We start from the raw sequence: 26,613 nt of genomic DNA, 5'->3' as shown, positions 1-26,613 counted from the left end.
TCAGATTGTTGAAGAAGTTGAGAAGTTCAAGATTGAAAGTTTTGCACAAAGTCCTCCAGAAACCGGCTCTCGTTCCTTCTGAACACATATCATTGTAAATTTAAGCTCCCATTTGCTTTGGAATCTTTGAGAATCAAGAAATGTACCAGAAATGCTCATTATTCTCTCTTTATCGTATGATTTTAAAGATCAGGCAACTTTTTATGTGGGCGGGCGCAAAAAAAAGGAATACTTACACGGAGACAGATGACAGTCGTATATACCGGCGATATCAACAAAATTGCATTGTTTAAACTACGTTGGAACTGTGTGATGTTTGATTGTATATCGATGATATATATGTCATTAATGCTATTGAATGATTGATATGCAGTTTGTGATTTGTGATGATTGTACCTCATTCGGAGTCCTCTTATGGACCTCTATAAATAAAACTATCTAATGTAAAATTTCGTGTAATGCCTCGTTTAGTTTTCAGCGTTGATGTATTGGATCTGATTTTTCCATTGTGTTGTATAGATTTTAACGGTTTGGATCTGGAACTATTTTCCCTTCCTGATGTGGTGAATTGTGAACTTGAAGAGCTATTGAACCCGAATTTTTTATAAAGTCCTTTAGTGATTTCAGCATGATTTGAGACATGAGTATTTGAAGGTATCTCTTCCCGAAGTTTATCATTGATTTGCTCCTTCTTTCCAAATAAATCATGTTCTCTGATTTTCCCAATGCTATTGTCTGCTCCAGATTGCTCTTCATCGTCATCGTCTGGATCTGTCAGCTCGAAATCACTTGAATTAACATTTGATAAGCTTTTCAGTTTGAATTCAAGATTTGATGTATTTGGTTTCTCTATAACAGATAATTCATCAATATTATCAGGCAAAATACTATTGTTTCCCAATATCGGTATTTCCTTTGTAGGTTGTAGCTCCGGACTTGATGACTCTGGTGAATTTAATATATTGGTTGTAGTACCTTTAGTAATCAGAGCTGGTTTCTTTGAGGAAAAGAATTTACTTGATGAAGGAATCTCTGTTGGATTTATCAGTGGTGTATTAAACATCTTTCTTCTTTTGGAAGTTGGTGATAACGATTTAGGTGTTAAAACTCTATGATCATTTGTAATTGAAGGAACCGTTGAGCTTCTGGCCACGGGGGTTTCTGTATTTGTTTTCTTTTGTGAAGTTAGTACACTCTTGAAGAATGAATCAATACTTTTTTTATTATTGGTTTTAATAACAGGTGTTGAGTAGGATCTTTTAGCAACCCTTTCTTGTACTGGAACGGGTTTGATAGGAGTTTGTATGACATTGAACGATTGAGATTTAATTGAGACTTCTCTACTCAATAATGTATCTTTAGATATTGGATCTAACTCAGCCATTGCGACTTTGAAGTGAATATCATTATCATGTAATGGACCAATACATTCAGGTAACAATTCTTCATCTGATTTCATCAATTGAGGTACTTCGTTCAAAGTTGATATTTCATTCGTGATTGGATTGAACACTCTTTGGAATCTAAATGATAAATCTGCCTTTTTGTACTCTAATTGAAAACCTTGTGGTACATTAGATTTACCTTCAAGTCTCAAACTCATCAAACATTTATCCATAGTACCTAATCTCTTGACTAATTTAAAAGCAGTCACTATACCAACACCTGGCACACCAGAAGTATAATCACACCCACTTAAACATGCCACCATTATTAATTGAGAATCATCAATGAGACCAATTGGAACTTCTTTACAATTCTTGAAATTTTCCCTCCGGATATCAACAAATTGTGCAGTATCATTCAATTTTGTCAATAGATGTTGGGCACCAAAGACCAAAAGATCTGAATCTTCACTGATAATCCCATCAACCAACCCTAATTTTTCAAGGTAAACCATTTGTGGATCTGCTTCATATGGTGCAACAATATACTTAATTTTTTCTTCTTTGAGATATTCAATAACAGCTTTTGCCATGGCTGGCGTTATATCAACACTTTTGGAAAAAAATTCAAAAGCACCCTTCTTATCACCATTTCTCAGTAATTCTAAACCTTTTTCTTTGTTTTTTAGTCTTTTCTGCTCCCTCTCCAGTTCAGTATCACTTTTACTACTGAAATTATCCCCATCAAACACAAAATATGGTTCTATTTCAAAATGTCTAAGCATCATGATTCTCTTTTTGAAGAATGAGATGTATTTTGTGGTTTCTAAATCTTGAGCCAACTCCCATGCACATGATAACGAACTTCTGTGTAACCAAGCATATGAATCAATGGCTAATCTTTTCCCTCTGTACCTCTCGAGCGTCATAGGCTCCTGGATGCTCTTCAACTGTGGCAAAAGCCCCTTAACACCCATTATATAGAGTCCAAACAATCCTCTCGCAGCACTCGAACGGTTCTTCCCAGCTCAATCCAACTTTCCAAAGAGATCTGGTTTTAACTTTTTAAGCTTTTGATTGTTTACTTTTTACGCGTACAAATTGTTTTTTTAAAGTCGCGACCAAAATGAATTTAGATCAGAGATTTTGAAAAAGACAAATAAACAACAAAGAATCGTTGAGGAAACAGAGACAATAAAAAGGTACAATTTAGAACTTAGAAGCCCTCAGTTTGTCATAGTTTGCTGCTGCTCAGAAAGAAGACCCGTTTCTGCTGAGAATATAGACCATGTCATATCCATATCCAAACCAATCAATGGATCAATTGGCTAACGGTGTTCAAAATTTGAATATTGAACAACAACAAGCACAACAACCAGTCGCTGCTGCTCCAGGTGCTACTGCCGGTAGAAAGAAGAGGCCAGCTAGAGCTTACCATGATTTGAATCAAAATAATGCAGCTCAAGCTCAATTCCAATCACCTGTACCGCCTCAACAATTTGGTCTACAACAACCTTTCCAGACTCCGGTTGACTCAACTCAAACTTTCAATCCAGCTGCATCTCAAGTTGGAGGTACACCAAATTCTTTTACCCCAGGCATTCCTGTTGCTGGTGCTCCAATAACACCAGGATTTGGTGATCCATCAGCTCCTACTCAACCAAGCTACAATTCTGTTCAACCTGAAAACTCTGGTGATTCGTTATCTGTTCCATATCAAAGAAAAATTCAAGAAAATGAATACGCATTTACACCATTCAAAACATTTGAAAATACCGTCCCTCCAACTGCTACAACAAAATTCACTGCTGTTGATCAAGGTACTGCTAGTCCAAGATTCATGAGACTCTCCATGTACAATGTTCCATCCTCTGAAGCATTGAGAAATTCAACAAAATTACCATTAGGTTTAACAGTTCGCCCATTTGCTCCTTCTGAATACAACGAAGAACCTGTTCCAGAAGTTGATTTAACACAAATTGAGGGTCCACCTCGTTGTCGTCGTTGTCGTACATATGTTAATCCAGGTATGGCTTTCACTCATGATAATAAGATGGTTTGTAACATGTGTAAATTTCCAACACCATTGCCATATGAATATCAATCACCTTTAGATGTTAGTGGGCGCAGAATGGATGCCCCATTAAGACCTGAATTGCATAAGGGAACTGTGGATTTTATAGTCCCAAATAGTTATTGGGAAGAAGAAGGTGTTCAACCTAATACTTTGCATCATGTATTCTTAATTGATGTTAGTGCTCCAAATGAAGTTATCAAATCAACTACAGAATCTGTTAGATCAACATTACAATCTATACCTGCTGGTGTCAAAGTTGGTATCATCACATATGATGAAAGAATACAGTTTTATAATCTTCAATCTGAGCAATGTTCAGTCCATATCGCATCAGATCTTGAGGATCCATTCGTTCCAATAAATGAAGGTTTATTTGTTGATCCACAAGAAAATATTTTCCAAATTGAAGATGCTTTAAATAAAATTGAAGAAATCTATGCTGAATTCAAATCAGCTTATGTTGCATATGGTGCCGCATTGAAATATGCTTTATATGCATTGGGAACCGTTGGTGGTGGTAAAATAACAGCTACTTTAACCAAAATTCCAGGTAAAGGTCCTGGTACCTTACTAAATCCAAACAATAAAGATTCAAGTCCTGAAGTTTTCAAAACATCTAATGATTATTATAATAAATTAGCTGATGAATTTGTTCAAAAAAATGTTAGCTTAGATTTATTTGTCATTTCTAAAAGTGCTGTTGATCTAATAAATTCCGGTATAATCACCAGTAAAACAGGAGGTGTACTCAAATTATACTCCAATTTTGTTCAAGAAAGAGATGAATTTTTATTTAATGAAGAGTTCAAAAAAGCTGTCTCTAGTACACAAGGTTATCAAGGTCAACTGAAAATTCGTTGTTCAGGTGGGTTACAAGTTGCTAAATATTATGGTAATTTTGATTCCAAGGCTTCTGTGGATCCAAAAATCCCTGTTGTTGGATCTGAACAACAATTTTCAGCATTATTCCAATATGATGATGAATTAAATGAAAAAGAAGATGCTCACTTCCAAGCTGCTTTATTATATACAGGTATTGATGGTAGAAGAAGAGTTCGTGTTGTAAATATGGTTGCAGCTGTTACAAAAGATGTTAAAGATGTATTTGCATTTGTTGATCAAGATGTTGTCTTGGATATTATCATTAAAGATTGTTTGAGTTATTTTAGTAAACAACATGCAACAGAAATCAAAGTTTCATCTACTCATAAATTAGTTGAAGTATTCACACAATATCGTGGATTAGTTGTTAAAAATAATGCATTACCAACTCAGTTGATATTCCCGGATAGTTTGAAAACTATTATTTCATATATTAATTCATTCCAAAAATCCAAAATATTTAGAGTTTCAATTCCAAATAATTCTAAAATTTATGACTATTATCAATTAAATTCTCTCACATTAGATAAATTATTATTAAAACTATACCCAAGAGTTATTCCACTACACAGTTTAGCTGAAGATGATTGTATTTATGATGAAACTACAGGTTTTTTCAATTTACCAATAAATTCAAAAGCATCATTACAAAATTTAGATTATGGAGGTGCATATTTCATATTTAATGGAGAAAAGTTATATTTATGGATTCATAATGCAGTTAATGAACTATTAGTTAAAGATTTATTAGGCGTTGAAGACTTAAAAGCATTATCACCATTAACAAATGAATTACCAGAATTGAACACACATGTCTCATTACAAGCAAGAAATTTGATCAATTTTTACAAAACTCAATTGGGTTACAACACTTTAACATATCAATTATGTAGAGTTGGTATTGATGGTTCTGAATTTGAAATTGCAGATTTATTAGTTGAAGATAAAACATTAGATAAAACACAAAGTTATACAGAATTTTTAACTAATGTTCATAAGCAAATTAAAGATCAAATAGAACAGGATAAAGTTATCAAATCAAAAGAAGTAAGTCTCGAAGATGTTAACTTGGCACAAAGATATTTGAACATTTAACCTATTTCTTTTGAAATGGAAAAGAAAACATATATATAATAGAAAAAGTAATTATACAAAAGTTGTGATCGTTAATGCATGATTGGTGTAGAATTTAAGTGTTCTATCATCATCGACTGAGCCTTCTTTGCTCAGTTTTGTGTTGAAATCTTTTTAAATAATCTAGAGTTATACTCAAAGTAACCCAAATAATCTCCACCACCACATTCAACATTTTTTGTACTAATTCATTCCCCAATAAAGTTTTCCCAAAACTTATAACCTGGACACAAATTGGAGTTAATAAATCAATCAATACAACCAAGATTTGAACCCCAACAATTCCAATTTTGATGATTAGATCACGAGATTCAATTTCTTTAGGTAAAGACGTTTGAGCCAATCTTGTTGAAGCCTTTTGTTGTTGCTGATAATTCTGTTGAAGCTGTGGTTTCTGATTCTGCTGATATTGTGTTACTGGACCAGAAGTGTCATTCATTGAATTTATCAAACCATAACTTGATTCAATATACGTTTTTTTAAAAAATTCATAATCAACATTAGGTTCAGTTATCAAATTTTCCAAATTTCTTAACGATCTTAACATTTGTTTTATATCGACAAATTGTCTAATCTTTAAAGTTTCATCATCAAGTTCTAAGTTACCATTGGCAGATTTAGTTTTGAAATGATTCGGTGTATTTTGGAAGCCATTTCTTGGTGGGATTTCAATTGTTGAATTACTTGAATTGCTATAGTCTGAACTTGGTGATTTAATTCTTTGCTTCACAGGGGTAGTAAAATTAGAGTAGTCACAACCTTTCTGAGCTTGACGTTGTGATATTATCTTATCATGGATTGACAAAGAAGGTTCATCAATTTCATAATCTGTGTCTTGTAATGAAGGGGCTGGTGATAAAATTGTTGTTACTTTTGAGTGTAAGTAAGCCTGAAGTTGATTCATTTTGGAAGATTGGTGTTCTTGTTTGTATCGTATTCTCTTCTCTGGAACCTTTAATTAATCTGCAGTTATCCCAAAACTAATTTTAATATATCTAATACTTCTAAGTTGTTATTAATACTAATAGTTTTGATAAGTATAAAAGATTGTGACAAACTTTCCCCGAAGCTTTTCGCGCTCTTGTAAATCCCGAAATTAGCCTCGACCTCCTCATACATAAGCATTGAGCATTGATCAGCGAATCATTCAACATATAACTACATTATCGTGATTATATTACTATTGATAAAATTATATGAGATTTTCTATATTAGAAGTTATTTATATGATGATTTTATGTAATTATTATGCTATTATGCAATTAGTAAAATGAAAGAAACGGACTAATCAACCTATTAAATAAAAAAACAATTAAATGGAATGAAATAAACACACAAATGGACAAACAAGACGTAGATGACATTAAATAAAGAGTCAAAAACTTTTTATATTCAAATTAATAAACCAATCCCAACAACACCCAAGAAAGTATAAATGAGCATGTATAATGAATTTGATTGGACGTTTACTGGATAATGATCCAATCTGTTTGCAGCCGCAGTATATGTTGAGCTTTCTTGTGAAGTTGTATTTGTTTGTGGAGTTCTTCCAGTGTAGATTTCATTACCTGTTATACTTGCAGTTATAACATCAGGTTGGAAACTTGAAGCACTTCTATTGAAATTATAACTAAATGAATATGATTGTGTAATGTTATTTGGTTTTGCAAATGGAATATAACCCGATGAAATTGCAGATTTGTGATATTCAGTTGTTGAATGGTTTGTTAAAGAATGTGAACTTGTTGGGTTTGCAGCTTGTGCTAGGGCAATTTTATCACCTTCATTATCAACGACAAGATAAATTTCTTTTAAGAAAGCTGCACCAAATACAGAATAACCGAAATAATCATTTGGTTGGATTGTTAATTCACAAGCTTCTGATCCATCAGTAAAGACATAAGGAGAATCCAAAATTAATTTTTCAATTGGATATGGGATTGTTAAATTACCAAATTGGAAATTTATAGTACCGCCTAATTCTGCAATATCACATCTTAAAAACCAAACATCATCATCTTCTGAGTAGAAAGCATTTAACTGAACAGCAATTTGAACAATCATGTTATAAGGTAAGAAACTTCTAGTTGATCTTGTATCAAACATAACAGGTTCAGTATCATTTGAAGTTGAGATGTAAAATGTGTTTCCTTCATTATTTGAAACAGAAAGACCACTTAATGGAACAACAGGATAACTATACGATAATTTCCCATTTCCAATATCATAAAATGGGATTTTGTCAAAATAAACCAAATCACCTTGATAATAATCTTGATTTATCCCACCGAGTATTAATTCTGCAGTTTCATTATCTTTAACGTATAAAGAATAAGAATTTGAACTTATATGATCTGCATCTTTTAATAATTCTAAAAATTGAGCGTTATAATTATCACCAAAAGGACTTAATTGAATTTCACCAGCAAGACCTAATCCACCAATTCCTATTGTACTATCATTAGAATTTATGAAATTGGTAGAATCTAATGTTATATTCTTAGTTACATTACCACCATCAACATCATTAATAACAAAACTATCTTCACCGACAGTACCATTTGCTACAATGCCATCGATAAGTGCATAGGATATTGATGAATTATCTGAATGATAAGTATCTGAATATTGACTTTTGAAAGACCCAACATAGGCACAAATGACTTCTGAACTATTCACTTCAGAACAAGGTTTGATGTAGTTCCCATCGGGCACCCATATATAAGGTTGTGCAGTATCTATTCTTAATTGTAAATCTTGAGCTGGATTACCTATTGATACGTTAACTGAATAAACATTTCCATTATCAGAAAACCCATGGACAGTAGGGAAGGGGGATAAATTTGTTGAACTTGAACTTGAATTTGAAGATGAAGATGAAGATGAGGATGCAGATGATTTAATATTATCACGACTATTATCTTTTTGAGAAGTATTTGTAGATATTGAAGAAGCTGTTGTTGATGAAGAAGCGTCTGAGGCAGCAAATACCATGGGCAGAGCCGCTAGTAACTTGAATATGGTTATTAGCATCTTTGATCGAGGACTTGTGTGTATCTGAGTGTAAACTTTGACTATACCACTTTGAACCAGTACTTGAAATAAGCTGAACCCAAGTTATTCCTAGATCTGATGGTGTCTTCTTATACAAAATAAAATAACCTTCAAACGTTTTCTATGTTTTCTTTTTAGTAGGAAAAAAGTGCGAATTTGGTTTTTTTTTACTTTACGAAGAAAACGCAGATGTAGATTTCCAAAACCCACAAAAGTATACTTCCGCCGCCCGCGCACCCTTCGAGAACCGAGAGCCGAAAGTGATGCTATTAATAGACAATACTTGTGGAAAAGTATAATGAATACTATGTTAATGGGTTTAGTAAGTACATAGTCTCACGAGTCAGTTGTCTTTGGATTATCTTGGAGTATAACGTTCAAATTTAGTGTTTATTATTCTGTTTTGAACGTATTATTTTATACCGCGAAATGCGCGAAACGCGAATATTATTATTTACTTGAAATGGACAGATTTCCATATTGATAACATCATCATATCATCATCATTAGTACAGTTATACAGAACTATCATTCACTTTTAACACATAGAATGGCTGAATCAGGGCGCGCGATCAATTCGTCGCAGACAGAAATCCATAGGAGACCTTCCATCATCTCTTCAAATACTCCAAAACCAGACCTTAATATTGATGAAAATAACCAAGCTGAAAGTTCTGAAGCACCATTAATATCAAATAATAATGAGAATGATGATGATGATTTAAAGAAATCAATTCATTCTACCACAAAGAAATTCATCACACCAACTATAATTCAATTGATTTTTTGTATTTTAGGTTGGTATGTCTTTTCATTAACAATTTCATTATATAATAAATGGATGTTTGATAAATCAAAATTAAATTTACCATTCCCAATATTAATAACTTCATTTCATCAATTGCTGTTATCTATATTATCATTCATAACAATCAAATTGAAACCTTCAATAAGGCCAAACCAACCAATTCCATCATCATCTACATATGAAGAAATTGAAGAAAATCAACAACAAAATCAAAATGAAAATCAAAAATTTGATTGGAAATTTTACCTGGTCCATATATTACCTTGTGCAATGGCAAGTTCTGGTGATATCGGATCAGGTAATATGAGTTTCAGATTCATTTCATTAACCACATATACAATGGTTAAATCATCAAGTATAGCATTTGTTTTATTATTTGGAGTTTTATTTAAATTAGAAAAATTTAGTTTAAATTTATTAGGTATAGTGTTACTTATGTCATTTGGTGTTATGTTAATGGTTGATAATGATAAAGGGCAAACATCAGATTCAGATTCTGGATCAAATCATTTTTATTTAGGATTTGGTTTAGTATTAATGAGTAGTTGTATGAGTGGTCTTAGATGGGTTTTCACTCAATTATTATTACATAAAAATCAACAACAAAAGGGTAAAAAAAATCCAATTGTTACTATATATCAATTATCTCCTTCAATGTTTTTAGTTTTATTTTTGATTGGATTAGGTATCGAAGGGATGTCAAATTTCATTAATGCATCAATTTGGTCAGAAAGAGGTATTTTGAAAACTTTAATCTTATTATTATTCCCAGGTTTTTTAGTATTTTTCATGACAATTTTTGAATTTGCTATATTACAAAGAGCTCAAGTTATTACATTAAGTATTGCAGGTATTCTGAAAGAATTATTAACAATTCTGGTTAGTTCAATAATTTTTAAAGATCGTTTAACATTTATAAATTTTATTGGTTTACTTATAACATTATTTGATATTTTCTGGTATAATTATTATAGATATTTAGAAAGAATAAGGAAAGAAGAAGAAGAAACAAGAGAAAGAAATAGAATTGAATTGGAGAATGTTTGATTTTATTTAAAAACTTGATTTATATATATAAATACATATTCACGTGATGCGTCACATGAGCTTTACGTAATCATGATGAATTTGCGCATTTTTGTACAATAGCAATTACCCAATGCAGTAATCCGGGCCCGCGAGTCCCCCAACCAGCTCCGCATTAGAAAAAAGTATGCCATATTTTTACCAAAAATAGCTTTATAATTGCGCGCCAGCAAAAAAGAGTTCAAACTTCAAAGTTGTAACTTGTAACTAGTTGTAAGCTTGTAACTTGTAACTTGTAACTTGTAACTTGTAAGCCTGAAAGCTTCTAAATAAGCCTGTAAATAATTCCAAGGACTATTCTGACTTTATCATGTTAAGGCTTGGAATTTGAAACAAATTACGACAATAAGTAATGACTACTAATGAGAGAAGTCTGGTACACCATAAACTTCAGATCAAACAATTAAATCACTAATTCAAAGCCTCTATGGTAGAATGCTATATAACTTAAACTACCTGTGTACTCCGTTACTTCCCCATGTTTTCTATGTATTATTTTGTAACATTTGTATCGGTTTTCACAAATTTGTAAAATTGCCGTATGATTTTTTTAAATTTTTTTCAAATTATTCAAATTTTTTTGCGCAAAGAAGTCTATTTTAGGAAATTGTCTTAGACTCTTTGTAAAATATTTGCGCAATTCTCGCATTTTTAAAAAATTACGAAAAAAGTCGTTGAAATTCGAAAAAAACAAACGAAAATCTTTTGGTGAAAATACAATTAAATTTAAAATACTCAAAACTTCAGGTTGAATTTGAAAGGGTTTTACTGAAAAGTAATCAACAAATACCATAACAAACGTTCAAACATTCTCTGATTTTGCTAGGGTTCAACAGTCAGGCAAGATGAGTGCTACTACAGAGAGCCATATCTCTCTTTTTGGCTATATTAATAGCTTATACCATTACGTGTGCAATTTAAAGATTCTTAATGGGGTGTTGCCATCTAAAAACATCACCCGTAAACAAGATTCAACAAAACAAAGTAATAAATCTTTAAAATCAAATAAAGAATCAAAAAATGATGATACAATTGATTTATTCCCAAAGTCTTTACAATATAATGAATTAAATTCCACTCAAATTAAACCATGTTCAATGGAAGTTAATAAATTGAATAAAATTATAAATTCTGATGGTTCAATATCTTGGGAAATCAATCATGATGCCAATAATAATAATGATCATAACTTAACTTCACCATTTTTAACTTCTACTGGTTCTACTATAAGTTCACATGATGAATTATCACCAAAATTCTTGGGTCAAACAAATACACCATCCCCTTTTAATATTAATAATCAACATAAGCATAATGAAATAGATTCAAGATCAAATTCAAATATTGAACAAGAACATGACCATGACCATGATCATGAAGAAGATAATGATTCAAATTCTAATCATTCATTAGATTTAATTCCAGATTTACCACATCCTGATTTTTTCGATATAAAATCAAATTCTTCACAAGAAATTGATACACCACAATCAACTACAACATCACCACAATCAACAACTACAACATCATCAACAACCAATAATAATGGTAAGAAAGTTTATGTTTGTGAATATTGTAATTCAGAATTTAGAATTAAAGGTTATTTAACACGTCATATTAAAAAACATGCAATAAATAAAGCTTATGAATGTCCTTTTTTCAATCCAAAATCTGAAAATAAATGTCATCCAAATGGTGGATTTTCACGTCGTGATACTTATAAAACTCATTTAAAAGCTAGACATTTCAAATATCCTCAAGGTACAAGATCTCAGGATCGTTCAAATACACCAGGAAAATGTGGAATGTGTTTTAAACCTTATAAAAGTAATGAAGATTGGGTTGAAAATCATATTGAAAATGGTGAATGCGAATCATTACCAAAAGGTTATGAAGGTCGTGTTAAAAATTCAAGAAGACGTAATTATGAATTTCCAAATGTTAATGAATCTCAACAAGGTTCAATAAAAGAACAACAACAACATAAAGATTCAAGTAGTGTTGAGGATTTTAATGAAGATGAATCACCAAGATCAAGAAATTTATCAAATTCAAATTCAATTCCTCCAATAAGTACAACAAATACTTCACCAATTTTAAGCAATACTACAACAACAAATACTAATACAAATAATACTAATCCATTAACTCAACCAACTGCATTAGATTTAGGTTTTGGTAAGGCAAATTATCAACATCCTGTATGGGTTAATGAATATGACAATAACGATGAATTTAGTTTAGATACTGAACAAGTCTTCTATCGTTGGTGATTAACTTTAATCACATCAATTAATGAATTTGTATTGTTTTTTTTTTGTTTTATTGCTTGGTTTTAATGATTAGTATTTTTTTTCTTTTGATTTAATGAATTTTATGTATATGTTGTGTGGTTTTTATTATTGTTTTATTTGAATTTTATATGGGGAGGAACTTGATTCAATCAATTATGGAAATGAGAAAAAAAAGTTTAATTATATTGTTTAAATATAGTGTTTTTAATTAATGAATAGTTTTTAATGATTTTATAAACAAGAACTCTGTAGCAGAATGATTATATAGGTTTTGTCTACAATATTATAGGAAAATGATGATTGTTTATTTTGGAGTAAAATGGTCATATATCAATACATTGAAGTATAATATGAACACATTTGAACTATTAAAACAATAACTTACTTATTCAATCACTTGATTCAAATCAAATTACATATATGATATTCAAGTATTGAATTCACTCACCAGGGATTAGAATACCACGCTAACAAAAATGCATGGATGACCCGACCTATCTTTACTCGAAGATCAAACCAACCTTCGCTTTAAAACAAAGATCTTTTCAATCCAAGTGCTCGTGTTATTGCCAATTTTAATTCAGATTTAATGTGATTGTAGTTTGTCAAGATTGATAACGTGTAAGAAATTTTCACCATATTAGACATTCACGAATTTTTAATATTAATATTATCATGACTCCATTACCCGTTATCTTAGCAAACATCAACACATCAACACTCTCCAAATAACATCAACTCAAAGACATTGTATTGGATATTTGTATGTATGGTCAATAGACTATGTAGTTTCTATTAGTCTACTTTAACCATTTCAGGTCAGTTTATAGATTTAATTTCTGAATAAAATTACACGTCTTGCTTATATTATTGTTCAAGCAATAGCAATGTTATAATTTCATGAGATAAACGAAGAAGTAATGTATGCATACACTAAAGTACCTAAATCAGTTCTACTTTTTGATCAACATGAGATATAGATATAGAAGTCAAGAAGGTATCAACTAGTTTAGTTAGTAGTTAGATTGTCCATCACACCTGTCACCATCTAGTACAATAAGCGCTACATTAATATTGTCCATTAGTATAAAAAATTAAATTAAAATATCTCTAAATTATATAAAAACAAAGTTCCTTATAGAGAATTAAGTATTAAGAATAAAATAATTAAAATAGTATATCCATGACGTTTAAAATATTAGTACATCTTGATAAAAAATTTTGGTTTCAATTTGATTTGAATTGTCACATTGGCTAATCCAGAGCTTACAACAATAAAGCGGCAGCAGCACCAACAACACCAGCAAAAGCGACACTTGAAGCACCAAATTGGTTAGCACCTGCAGTTGAGACTGATGAAGAGTCACCTCCAGCACCACCGGAACCGTTTGAACCACCAGCACCACCAGTACCATTAGAACCACCAACACCACCGGCACCACCAGTACCGTTTGAAGAACCAGCACCTCCACCAGTGGTAGAGTTTGAGCCACCGACGGCACCACCACCAGTAGAGTTTGAAACTTGAGCGTTAGCAAGCGAAAGTAAGGCCAATGATGAGATTAAAGTGAATGATTTCATTGTGTATAATTTTATAGTCTAATAGTAGATGGTTCAGAAAGAAATATTTTAAGAAAACAAAAAGTTTAAAGGAATATCATCACTTATATAGAAAAACTTGAAGAGTTAAAACCTGGATATGGTACTTCCAATTAAGGAAGATGAATATTCCAAAATTAGCACAAAAGAAAAGCCTAGCCTATAGCCTCTGTAAACTTTAATTGTAAAAAGCAATAATGAAGGCCCATATAGTTTGGCAAAAAGAATTGTCTAGTAAATCAATGAAAGTCACCAAAAATCCAGTACTTTTAATTCCTTTTAGCAAACCAATTTATTATTTGAAATTGGTATTTGAACGAAAGCGCAAAAAAAAGTCTAGAATAATACTAATTTACGCGATTTTTTTGACACTTTCAAGGTTCAAAGGTGCAAATAAACTGATATCATAAAGTACAACTAAGTAATCAAGCATACAAGAACATTAGATTATTACCAAAAGATAAAGGATACTATTAGTTTATGGATAACAGAGATCCATCAAAAATTAGTTTAAATAGTATTCAACTATTCAAATTAATATGTCTCAAGTCTCAACGAGTTCTTCTTGTTTCTTTGTTTGAGTCACTTCTAACGCAGCCCCCACAGAGTGCATTTACCGGGTGGGCAAAAACTCTGGGTTCGGTTTTTCGAATTAGGCAGAGAATCCTGCCTAACGAGTCAAAAATAATGAGAAAAGGGAGATTTAAGGAGTGATAATTTAGATTAAACGCGTATCTTTTATTAATTTTCTTTCAATAAATAGGTATCTTTCCCGTGTATATTTATTATTTAAGTTCTTGTGCTTTAAATTATTGTGGGCACTGGGCTATCGCGTTCATCAATAAATTGGGACCTTGAAAACTGGAAATTTTACGTTAATCACTCATCAAGAAAGACACATAAACCAGCTGTTATATAACTAGCTGTTGTGCTGTTGTACTGGTTTTAAACATTAGTGAAATTGATTGACACTAGTGTGAATATTTATAGAGATTTACATAATACTGGTATCGTACCTGTTATAGAAAATGATAACAAAGAAAACATCTGAGAAGTATTATCACGATCAACAGGGGTCCTTAAAACTGATCAGTATAACCACTTAAAAACACGATAATTTTTCAAATTGTATACCTCTGAGCTCTGACACTTATCAACTTACTTAGCCCAGACAGTGCCTTTCAAAAGAACTTTTAAAATTATACTCGTCAGCGTTTAATTAAGTTGGTTTGCATGACCCGATAAAAATCACGAAATTTTTTTTGTTGAGTTAATTAAGTACGTGAAGTACTTTGAATATGTTGTACAACTTTGGGGAAATTAATTTTCTCTTTCGGTGCAATGATTTGGTTACTTGGGTACTTATCAATAATTCTTATCAGCAAAGAGCTAGGTCATATACCATGATCATTAACTCAGTGCCATAAAAGTAAATACTTTAAAGCTTAAACCATATACAAGTCAGTATAGTCATCGATTATGACTTAGATATTCTTAACTCTTGTAAATACACACTTCTTCTTTAAATCTTATTTTGATTCTATCTAAAACATCTCATGATCATCTTTAAATAAAGTTTTACTTGTACACGTTAAAAACTTTTTTAATTAAGGGTATACCCTATTATGATTAGTCATCCCAGGCGTTTAGATTACATAAGTGTCACTTGCCCCGGGATTTTAAGATTTTAAACCCCGAGGAGATGAAGTTGACACAAAGATTGGAAATTTTCCAGAGTACAAAATTTACAGATTCAAATTACACAAAACCAAAATAATAAACATATATTGAAAAATAGCTTATTATTTGTAGAATTACTTAACTATTACCATGGTGACATTGTATTTGTGAAATTTGAAGGAAAAAAAATTGAGTTTTTTCAAGATTTTCAATTTTAAAGTACAATTAAAATTTATTAGGTCCATAATCTTCAAAATCCAAAATTTTCAAAATTTTCAAACCAATATATTTGGATCAATTCTTCATATAAAGCATAATTATAACCAATAGAATATTATAGAGAGCTGTTTTTTTATATCAACTTGTTTTTTCATCATTTTATTGGCTGGTTAAATATAGCTGCAAATTTAATTCAAACATATTAAGCTCTTTACACATTTCGCATTGAAATTTTAACTTTCAAAATGTTATTTGAAGATTTACCAATAGATATATTACAAACAATTCAATTTTTTTTAAACCAAAAATCAATCATATCCTTAGCTCAAACTTGTCATGCTTTAAAAGATTCATGTTATGAAACTTTATATTCAAAAATTTATTTCATTATAAGTATTCATGATAGACAAAGAGAAATTGTGGAATTACTGGGTCATTATGCATCTGGATATAAATTAAAATTTGATTCTTCATTAAGATCAAAGAAGTCAGATCCAGAATCAGAACTTACAAATCAATCTTATAATAAAGGTATAACAGTTATAAGTGGATTATTAAAATTTAATAAATTTTTAGCATTAACTTTAGATACATTAATTGAAGGTAATTACATTAAGAAAATTTATCTTGATTGGGTTTGTTTTGAAAAAATATTAGATCCTTTTATACTTGATCATTTTAGAATTAATGATTATGGATATTCAATTACAGGAGATGTTGAATTAGAAAAATATGGTTGGAATCATAAAAAGATTGATATACCTTCAAGTGATTCATTCCCTTTTCATAATTTATTTAGTTCAAGAAGATTTATTCATCTGGTTTATATTTCGAAAAGATTGAAAAATCTTGATTTAATGGGACAAGAATTTTCCAATATAAATGAATATCTTGAAGAAGCAGCTACTTTATCAAATAATTTTTTTTGTTTACCAATTAATGAATTTAAAGATTATAAAGCAGCTTTAAGTTATAAAATAATCTATTTAAACATTTTAGAATTATTTGATAAAACAATTAAACACCAAAATAATTTAAATTTATTAGATTTTAGAATTTATTTTGCAGGTGATTTATTTATTAAATCATTAAATGGGAATAATACAAGTTATGGTACAATGCAAAAACTTTATATTAATAATACACATAGATATCATTTTTAAATAAATTTGATTTCTGGATGATAATAAGTTTTACATCTCCAATAAGCTCTTTTAATACCAATCCATTCACTTTCATCAGTATTATCCATATCTTCAGCTGTAGTATTTGGAGTTTTCAATTCAGTATATTTAACATCCATACCATAATTATTTAAATCTAATTCCACAATTTTTTTATAAACATCATAAATAATTTGTCTATCAGCACCAAGTCCATTGAAAAATGAAAAAATACCTGTTGGTTTTAATAAACCAACTATAATATCATATAATTCTAACATATCTTCATAATGTTCACTATAAGTATCATAATAAATCCCATTAAAGAAAACACCTTCATTTAATAAATTTGGTAAAGTTTCTTGCCATCTACCTTCCAATACAGTAACATTAGATTTTTCATACCAACCATCTTTTTTCAATTTATCTAAAACATCAGGATGAGCTTCTGATATATAATGATGAGTTGGGTTTTTTTCTTGAATCATTGTATCTATTATACCCATACCAAAACCTATATTCAAAATATTAATTTCATTTATATCTTCTTTATTATCATCATTTGGTATAGTTGATTTGAAAATTGTTTCACAACCTGCTTTCATTAATTCATATTCCCAATCCATCATAACACCATCTAAATTATCTTTTGTTATTAATGCACCATTTTTATATTCTAATTTTGTTTCAAGATAAGTTTTTTGAGTATTTGCAGGATCTGATTCTAATTCATTTTTAATACGATTGAATTCTTCTTGGGAAATTTCTTGTTGTTGAACTTCAGGTGCATGATTTATTTGTTCTTTTTGTTCCTGTTGTTGTTCTTGTTCTTCTTCTGGTTGTTGTTCTTCTTCAACCGCTTCAGGAACTTCAAATTCTTCATCACTTATAAATTCAATATCATCATTAATTTTTCTTAATAAAATTTCAGCTCTAACACCAGCATCAACGAATTTTTCATAAAAAATTGAATTTTGTTTATTTTGTTTAAATAATATATCACCTGGAGTATCACCATTTGAATCAATTAAATTCCAACCAGCACCATAACTAAACAATTCATCAATCATTTCAGAAACCACAGTTTCTTCATCTTTGTTTAAATCATTTGGTAAATTAGAGCATATGATATGTAATGGAGTTGTAGTAGATTTTAATTCTTCATCTTTACCATTTTCAAAATTTTCAGCTTCTTCTAATGTATAAGTTGATGGAATACCTTCTTTAAGGAAATATTGTAAAGATTTAATGTAATGTTGATCAATTGGTCTTTGTTGAAGACGACATAATTCATGTAGTTCAGACATTTTGAACAATGATTGAAGGTATTCTATAATCTTGATCTAATATTTATGTCCCATCAAAGTCATCACTGAGATTATATGCCAAATTAAAATTTATTTGGTTCTGAAGTTTACACGCTGATCCCATGACTCAGTGTAAATCCAGACACTGAGATTTAATTTTTTTTTTTTTTTTAAGTTTTTCGATTCCGGGATTTTAGTTCCGTTTTAGTCATGGGAAATTTCATTGGTAGAGAAGTAATTAATTGCTAAGATTTGATCAGAATCAATTGAATACACATGGTCAATGGTCAATGGTCAATGGATTCAATTGACATCTAGTGATATGATAATGTAGACATACTTGCTTCATTGAAATTGAAGACTGTTTGTTGTAATGTTAAGAGGTTGTAAACTTTCAACTTTCGGCCGAAGTGATATAAAGGGATATATGATATATGTCCAACCATCTACATATCTAATAAATGTGATTAATTTGAATATATTTGATATAATTATATAGTCATAGAGATAAAATTGAAAAGTTAATTGAAGACCTCAAACTATCTAAGCAGCAAATCTTCTTTCAGCTTCTTTCCAATTAATAACATTCCAAATAGCTTTGAAATAATCAGCTTTAACATTTTGATATTCCAAGTAATAAGCATGTTCCCAAGCATCAATGGCAATCAATGGAGTATATTTAGAAGTTAAAGTATCTTGGTTATAAGTTTGAACAACTTCAATAGCACCATTTTCATTATTTTTAGCAATAAAAGCCCAACCTGAACCTTGAACACCAGCTAATTTAGTATTAGTTAAACCAATTAATTTATCAATTGAACCATATTGATCATTAATTTTTGATGCTAAAGCACCAGTTGGTAATTCACCACCACCTTGAGAAGTTGGAGCTAAATTTTTCCAAAATAAATTATGATTTCTAATACCACCACCATGGAATTTAATATGTTGAGTTAATTCAATTGATTTTAAGATATCATCTTTAGCAGCAGCTTCAGCAGCTTGTTCAATAGCAGTGTTATAACCATTAACATAAGTTTGATGATGTTTTTTATGATGTAATTCATTAATTTGACCTGAAATATGAGGTTCTAAAGCACCATAATCATAATCTAAATCTGGTAAAGTAGCTTTAGTTCTGTATAATAAAGGAGTTTTAGAAACTTGGGTACGTAAAGCACGAGTAGTTGTTGATAAGAATGACATTGTGTGGTTTGTTCAATTCAATTGTAATTGATAATTGATAAATTATAAAATTGTGGATACTTCTTATATTTTTCGTGAAATTGACCGCTCTTTTATACTTTTTATAATTGGAAGCAATTGCAATTATTTGTAATAAATTAAAACCGAGCGTTCGAAATTGGAAAACCAGAACTTTATAAAGAAACTGTGTAATTGAAAGATTTAACAAGTATTTTACTAATCAATTGAAAGGGATATTAATGGAGTAAGGTATTCCATCATATTAGTCTCATCTTATACTACCATCTCCCTTTTTCCCCGAGTTCAATGCTTGTTTGGTTCACATTATTGTTTGGCTACTACCTTTCGTGGTTATACTTAACAGTGAGTAAGAAGAAATACCATATAAATATAGAATGAACTAACCATCCAATCCAGCCATTTCTAGATGATTCAATATCGCAATGGATATATCCTCCCATTGAATATGCTATTAAATTACCCTTGGTGTTGTTGTTGGTAGGATTTGTCACTATTGGAACTTATATTGGACTATTATTCATAAGACAAGATCAAAGTATATTAAACAGGACCAGAACAAGAACAAGACGAAGAAAGAAATCAAATACTATAAATTGAAAGAAATGCTTATATTTATTTTATATTCTCTTAATGACATTTTAATGAACGTTTATGAATTACTTTGATAGAATGACTTGTAGTCTTGTAGTTACCGAATCGGGCAGTCAAGCGTATAGTAATAAACATTTCAATTCAAATGATAATCAAGATCATCAAAACAAATGAAATAAACACCAGAAAAAACAGAGGAATACTATTTAGAACTCAAAGAATCCATCTAGACAACTCATAACAACACATACCTTTCCCCTTATTACCCAACCAGTCAAAGTCTGTGCTAAAACGTCAAAATTCATTTTTTGTTTTGGTTTTCCTGCACAAATCATCTTTTCTACTCATTTGGGCACTGACGTTATTTTTTTTAATAGAACAACACATCCAAATTAAAATCATCAGCGCTAAATTAGTACTTCAACAACCAACAACAAGTACAACCAAAGACTAAATCAGATACTGGCTATTATAATACATTCGCTATAATACTTGCATTCAATCAAATTCGCCTGGTTCAAAGTTTTCCACCTTTTTTACCGCCTTTCAAGAGTCTTGTTTTGTTAAAAGTCAAGGATTATTGATGTCTAGATAGTATTGAAACCAGTACATCAACATTTCAACTACAAATTAAACACACAGGATCAATCACAATGTCAGCTCCTACACAGATACCTATAGCGCCAAATCCTGATATTCCACAACAACATCAAGCTCAACAAGTTCAAGCTGCTTCAAGAAAAAGAAGTGTTCAAGATTTCCAATTTGGTAATAGAATTGGTGAAGGTTCATATTCAACTGTTTTCAAAGCAACTGATATTCAAAATAAAAAATTATATGCTATAAAAGTATTATCCAAAAAGCATATAGTTAAAGAGAAAAAAATCAAATATGTAAACATTGAAAAAACAACTTTGAATAGATTAGGTCGTCACCCAGGGATTGTTACTTTATACTATACTTTCCAAGATGATGCTTCTTTATATTTTGTTATTGATATTGCTGAGTATGGAGAATTACTTACAATTATAAGGAAATTAGGCTCACTAAGTGAAGATTGTTCAAAATATTATATGAAACAAATTATTGATGCTGTGGATTTTATGCATAGTAAAGGTATAATTCATCGTGATTTAAAACCTGAAAATATCCTTGTGAATACTGATATGAAAATAATGATTACTGATTTTGGTGCTGCTAAAATTTTGGACTTGGATCCTCAGGGAAATATAATTGATAAATCATCTACAAATGATGAATCTTTGGATAAAGGTTCATTTGTTGGTACTGCTGAATATGTTTCACCTGAATTATTAAAATTTAACAAATGTGGATTTGAATGTGATTTATGGGCAATTGGTTGTATAATTTATCAATTTTTCGTTGGTTTACCTCCATTTAAAGGTAAAACTGAATTTTTAACTTTTGAAAAAATTGTTAATTTACAATATCAATGGCCAAATTATTATATACCATCAACTGTTAAAAATTTAGTTGATAATTTATTAAAATTAGAACCAAAGGAAAGATTAACTATTAAACAAGTTGAATCTCATAATTGGTTTGGAAATTTTAATTGGGATGATAAAAATTTAATTTGGTTAACTCAACCACCAAAATTAGAACCTTATCAATCAATTATTCAACAACATAATGAAAATTCACAAAATTTTAAAAAAATTATTATACAAAAAAAAATTCCAACTGCAACTGCTAAAAAAAAATTATTAAATAATACTTTAAAACAAATTAAAAATGAAAATGGAAGTTATATTTATTCTCCTTTAAATAATGGGAATGGTGGCCAACCATCAACAAATCAATTACCTCAACAAAAACCTATTTATTCACAACCTCAAGTTCCACCTCAATTTATACCATCACCTCAAAAAAGAAGTCCAAATTCTCCAGGTTTTATAGGTCAAAGATCAACTTCTCAACAACATTTATCACCAAAAGTATTTAATCCACAATTACCAAGACAAACTTCTCAACCAGTGATTTCTAAAATTCCATCAGGTCAACAACAACCACCACCTCATGTTAATCCAACATTACAATATCAACAATCTCCACAAAAGCCACCATTAACTACACAACCTTTTAGACCTCAACAATCATATCAATCATCAACTGTACCACCACCACCCCCATCTGTTAATGCACCACCACCTCCACAACAGCAACAACAAAAGGCACAATCACAACAAGTTCCATCATATATACAAAACATTCAAAAGCAACCACCACCTCAAATAAGGAATACTACTTCTTCAGCTTCATCTAGTCCAAAATTAGCACCTCCATTAGTTCCAACTTCATCACAAATTAAACCTCAACATATAATACCTCCTTCAAATTATCGTACTCAACCACCTCCAAAAATCTTAACTCAATCACCAAGATCATTAGGAAACTCATCAAATTCAATTCCAAATTCACCAAATGGATCAAATTTAAATAGTCCAAAATCTAGCAACAATTTACAGAAATCAAATTCAAGTGTTGTTTCATCACCAAAATCTCCACAAAGACGTCAAAAGACCACTTTAAAATTACCATTAGTAATTTCTAATGAATTGGCAATGGATGAAACTGTTATTAAATTAGATTATATAAATGAATCTGAATTGATTTACTCTTCATTATATACAATGGATCCAACTAATCCATTATCTGCATTAAATAAAAATTCTGGATTAGATGATGTTTTAATTAATGAAATTATTACAAGAAATGAATCACAATTAATTTCAAATACAAAAAGAATAGTTATGGTTATAACAGATTATGGAAATTTATATCTTTTTAAAAATGATCCTATAACTGAAATTCAAAAATATTTAAAAATTGATTTAACTGATAAATTTTTTGCAATGTATGATTATGAATTTAATGAATTTAAACAATCTGGATTTTTAATATTGGAAATCACAAAATTAGATAAATTGATTTTCTTATCACCTTTATCAAATCAAGTTAAATTAGATTTACAAGATATTAGTTCTATACAAATTGGTTTAGAATTTTCATGGATTGAAGCATTATTGAAAACAAAAGAATTATTAAAATCAAAACCATCATCACCTGCTATAACTAACAATTCCAAACCATCATCACCTGCATTAACTAATTCATCATCAATAAATAATATTTCAAATTCAAATACTCCAATATCATCATCATCATCACAATCTAAACCAAAACCAATTAAAAAGAATTCACCAACTTCTACTACAACCCCACCAATTAAATCATCGAATGGACATAATCTTAATGGGAATAATAATGGAACTAAAACTATGAGTAAAGCATCATCAAAACCTCCACAAGTGAAAGTACCAAGAAGACCAAGTTCACAATCAACACCTACAACAGCATCACAACAATCAAATCAACAAAAAATTCAACAACAAAATAAGAAATTTGCAGGTGGTGCAGCAGCAGCAGCTTTTAATGCTGCAAGTAGATAAAAAAAGTAGATCAAAAAGTAGAAAAATTAGATGTTGTTTTCACATAAAGAAGAAGAAGAAGAAAAGATGTTGTCAATAATGAAATGAAAGAAGTACATATATCTTATTAGATATTATAAACAATTCAATATATAAACAATGATCAACATATACGTCATTATAAATAACTACTGGAATGATTTTATTTCATTATCGTAAATTTTGTATTAAATGTTTTTTCTTTGTACTAAATATTATTAATAAACTGTATATACAGTAAAGAATCATCATGAATAAGCAAATTTTATCAAATATATTTATTTCCCTTAGTTTTTCTCTCTTTTTACTCACCAACCAATACACTTGCATCAAAATATAAACTTGGATCTAAAGCACTTATATCAGCACTATGAGTTTCACCTTCTAATAATAATTCAGCTAAAATTTTACCAGTACCAGGAGCATTATTTATACCCCAACATGAATGACCTGAAGCTAAATATAAATTTTCCACATTAGTTTCACCAATTAAAGGACCAGAACTTGAAGGAACATCCAATACAGGTAAATAACAAGCTTGTCTTTTTAAAATATGACCTTTTGATAAATTTGGACTTAATTTACCAACATAATGAAATAATTGATCACATTTTTCTTTTATAACTTCAACATCATCTGTTGTTTCTGGAACATCAACTAAAGTATCGCCTTCACCACATACATAAACTTCATCTTTACGAGCATACATCTCTGGTGATACATATTTCATTCTTGCAATTTTTAACTCTGTAAATATAGCATATGGAGAAACCATACCATTATGTGGTGCAATTGTTATTGAATGAGCTCTTAATCCAGAAATTGGACAATCTGGTAAAATTTTTGAAGTCCAAGGACCCACTGTTAATACAGTTTGATCACCTTTTAATGAAATACGTTCTTCATTTTCTTTTCCTAATGTCTTTGTTGGAATATATGAAATACCAATTGCTTCACCAGTATCTTCACTAAATTCAATTTCATCAACTTTCCCCAAGATTAATTCTACTGCACCAGTTTCCATTGCTTTTCTTAAGATATAATTTGTAAATTTATATGGATGTACTTGAGCAGTTGAATCTCGACCTCCTAAAACAGACCAATCTTGAATAACATCTTGTTTAATCCAATTTAAATCTTTTGGTAAATAATTTTTTGATGGTAAATTATGTTCATTTTTAATTGAATTTTTAGTTACAGTTCTTTTCTTTGGTGGAGGATTTTTCAATTCAGATGATTTTGAAACATCTTCTTCAGATGATGATTCTGTTTTTGGAGGAGGGTATGAAGTTTTAAGTTCTTTTGTGGTGGATTCAAGAACATTGTTGTTTTTCTTTCTATTATTCTGTACCTTATCATCATCATCATTATTATTATCATTATTTCCATCATTCTCATCATTCTCATCTTCTACTTCACTTTCATCATCATCCTCCACTTGTTGAATTGTTTCCTTTTTCGGATCTTCCAAACTCGAACTTGAATCATCTTCATTATTTAATAAATTTTGAATATTACCTTCTAAAGAAACAGTTGTTAATCTTCTATAACCCCATTCATCTTCACCATTATATTCTTTAGCTAATTCTTCATGTAATTTAAAACTTAATGGAACAATTTGTTGTGGGAATGCCCAAAGTGCTAATAAACCACCAGCTTTACCAGAAGCACCACCTGCAACTCTCTTAGATTCAATTATTGTTATATGATGAGTTTCTGGTGAGAAATCTGGATGTCTTGTAAGATAATAAGCGGTACATACACCAATGATACCAGCACCAACTATTATTATATGAGTTTTACCTTCAGCTTTACCGGAGGGCGTTGAAGAAAATGTTAAATATTCAGACATTTTTGTATATGTAGAGAAATGATATAAATTGAATTGTTTTTTGATATAGTTAAGTGATTTAAGTGATACTATAAGGGATTATATTGCCTCTTTTAGTTATTGAATAAATATTGTTGATATAAATTAATATAATGTAAATCAATGCCTTTTGATATTATTTTGAAACACAGTATATTTTAACCAGCAAAAAGGGTATTTAGAAGTCTTTTCAAATATAATAAAAGGAATGGACTATGATATAAATATTAAATATAATTGATTCTTTAATCACCAAGTTGGATTAATTTATTTTGTTGGTTTGAGTTTCAAGATTACAAATGTTGTAATCAGTGTATTATATTGTTTGAAGAATTTTTTCCTCAATATCTCAATCTCCCAGCTAAAAGTTTCCCAGTGATAATGGCGATTGATAAAAATCCCTGATATATAAATAACAAATTGAAAGATATTTCCCTTTTTATAAATAGAAAGTATCGTAAGACTAAAATTAAACTAAAAATTATCGGTTATCACTCGTTTAAAACAAAAGATTTCCTTTAATAACCATTTAAATTCTTTGTTTCAATATGAACTGATGGAGATGAATTCCGGTTTCAATTTTTTGTGTTGCATAGTTGCATAAAAGGTTTGAAAAAGTGGTTCGATTTTTAACTATGTGTTACTATGGTAAATTATACTTAGTTGTTATGGAAACAAAAAGGAACAGGAGCAACAAAACCCTCGGAAGTCAAATACAGTCACGTGACAGTTTGCATTACATAAGT

General features: G+C 30.1%; 12 protein-coding genes across 12 annotated transcripts; 5 read left to right on the top strand and 7 right to left on the bottom strand.

Annotated features, from left to right (window-relative positions):
• Positions 1-412: 412 nt before the first annotated feature.
• Positions 413-2,362, bottom strand: DIN7 (exodeoxyribonuclease DIN7; the record flags this gene model as incomplete). Its single annotated transcript, XM_011275860.1, has 1 exon — positions 413-2,362. The coding sequence occupies one exon, from the start codon at positions 2,360-2,362 to the stop codon at positions 413-415; it is 1,950 nt and encodes a 649-aa protein (XP_011274162.1).
• Positions 2,363-2,673: 311 nt separating this feature from the next.
• SFB3 (Sfb3p) lies at positions 2,674-5,439 on the top strand (the record flags this gene model as incomplete). Its single annotated transcript, XM_011275859.1, has 1 exon — positions 2,674-5,439. The coding sequence occupies one exon, from the start codon at positions 2,674-2,676 to the stop codon at positions 5,437-5,439; it is 2,766 nt and encodes a 921-aa protein (XP_011274161.1).
• A 109-nt stretch (positions 5,440-5,548) lies between these two features.
• Positions 5,549-6,382, bottom strand: BN7_3541 (uncharacterized protein; the record flags this gene model as incomplete). Its single annotated transcript, XM_011275858.1, has 1 exon — positions 5,549-6,382. The coding sequence occupies one exon, from the start codon at positions 6,380-6,382 to the stop codon at positions 5,549-5,551; it is 834 nt and encodes a 277-aa protein (XP_011274160.1).
• A 488-nt stretch (positions 6,383-6,870) lies between these two features.
• YPS7 (putative aspartic endopeptidase) lies at positions 6,871-8,472 on the bottom strand (the record flags this gene model as incomplete). Its single annotated transcript, XM_011275857.1, has 1 exon — positions 6,871-8,472. One exon carries the CDS (start codon positions 8,470-8,472, stop codon positions 6,871-6,873), a length of 1,602 nt encoding a protein of 533 aa, XP_011274159.1.
• Positions 8,473-9,082: 610 nt separating this feature from the next.
• YMD8 (Ymd8p) lies at positions 9,083-10,387 on the top strand (the record flags this gene model as incomplete). Its single annotated transcript, XM_011275856.1, has 1 exon — positions 9,083-10,387. One exon carries the CDS (start codon positions 9,083-9,085, stop codon positions 10,385-10,387), a length of 1,305 nt encoding a protein of 434 aa, XP_011274158.1.
• Positions 10,388-11,271: 884 nt separating this feature from the next.
• Positions 11,272-12,699, top strand: BN7_3538 (Zinc finger protein; the record flags this gene model as incomplete). The annotated part of the gene is made up of 1 exon (XM_011275855.1): positions 11,272-12,699. One exon carries the CDS (start codon positions 11,272-11,274, stop codon positions 12,697-12,699), a length of 1,428 nt encoding a protein of 475 aa, XP_011274157.1.
• Positions 12,700-13,986: 1,287 nt separating this feature from the next.
• On the bottom strand, positions 13,987-14,301 carry BN7_3537 (uncharacterized protein; the record flags this gene model as incomplete). The annotated part of the gene is made up of 1 exon (XM_011275854.1): positions 13,987-14,301. One exon carries the CDS (start codon positions 14,299-14,301, stop codon positions 13,987-13,989), a length of 315 nt encoding a protein of 104 aa, XP_011274156.1.
• Positions 14,302-16,463: 2,162 nt separating this feature from the next.
• On the top strand, positions 16,464-17,381 carry BN7_3537a (uncharacterized protein; the record flags this gene model as incomplete). The annotated part of the gene is made up of 1 exon (XM_011275853.1): positions 16,464-17,381. One exon carries the CDS (start codon positions 16,464-16,466, stop codon positions 17,379-17,381), a length of 918 nt encoding a protein of 305 aa, XP_011274155.1.
• RMT2 (protein-arginine N5-methyltransferase) lies at positions 17,378-18,688 on the bottom strand (the record flags this gene model as incomplete). The annotated part of the gene is made up of 1 exon (XM_011275852.1): positions 17,378-18,688. The coding sequence occupies one exon, from the start codon at positions 18,686-18,688 to the stop codon at positions 17,378-17,380; it is 1,311 nt and encodes a 436-aa protein (XP_011274154.1).
• Positions 18,689-19,231: 543 nt separating this feature from the next.
• On the bottom strand, positions 19,232-19,894 carry SOD2 (superoxide dismutase SOD2; the record flags this gene model as incomplete). The annotated part of the gene is made up of 1 exon (XM_011275851.1): positions 19,232-19,894. The coding sequence occupies one exon, from the start codon at positions 19,892-19,894 to the stop codon at positions 19,232-19,234; it is 663 nt and encodes a 220-aa protein (XP_011274153.1).
• A 1,265-nt stretch (positions 19,895-21,159) lies between these two features.
• PKH3 (protein kinase PKH3) lies at positions 21,160-23,979 on the top strand (the record flags this gene model as incomplete). The annotated part of the gene is made up of 1 exon (XM_011275850.1): positions 21,160-23,979. One exon carries the CDS (start codon positions 21,160-21,162, stop codon positions 23,977-23,979), a length of 2,820 nt encoding a protein of 939 aa, XP_011274152.1.
• Positions 23,980-24,301: 322 nt separating this feature from the next.
• On the bottom strand, positions 24,302-25,849 carry TDA3 (Tda3p; the record flags this gene model as incomplete). The annotated part of the gene is made up of 1 exon (XM_011275849.1): positions 24,302-25,849. The coding sequence occupies one exon, from the start codon at positions 25,847-25,849 to the stop codon at positions 24,302-24,304; it is 1,548 nt and encodes a 515-aa protein (XP_011274151.1).
• Between the last annotated feature and the right edge of the window lie 764 nt (positions 25,850-26,613).

This window comes from Wickerhamomyces ciferrii, contig 00098 (assembly GCF_000313485.1).
Source record: "Wickerhamomyces ciferrii WGS project CAIF00000000 data, strain NRRL Y-1031 F-60-10, contig 00098, whole genome shotgun sequence".
In the NCBI taxonomy this organism is placed as follows: domain Eukaryota; kingdom Fungi; phylum Ascomycota; class Saccharomycetes; order Phaffomycetales; family Wickerhamomycetaceae; genus Hansenula; species Hansenula ciferrii.
The sequence above is the reverse complement of the archived record's forward strand: the minus strand, read 5'-3'. Positions and strand labels throughout refer to the sequence as shown.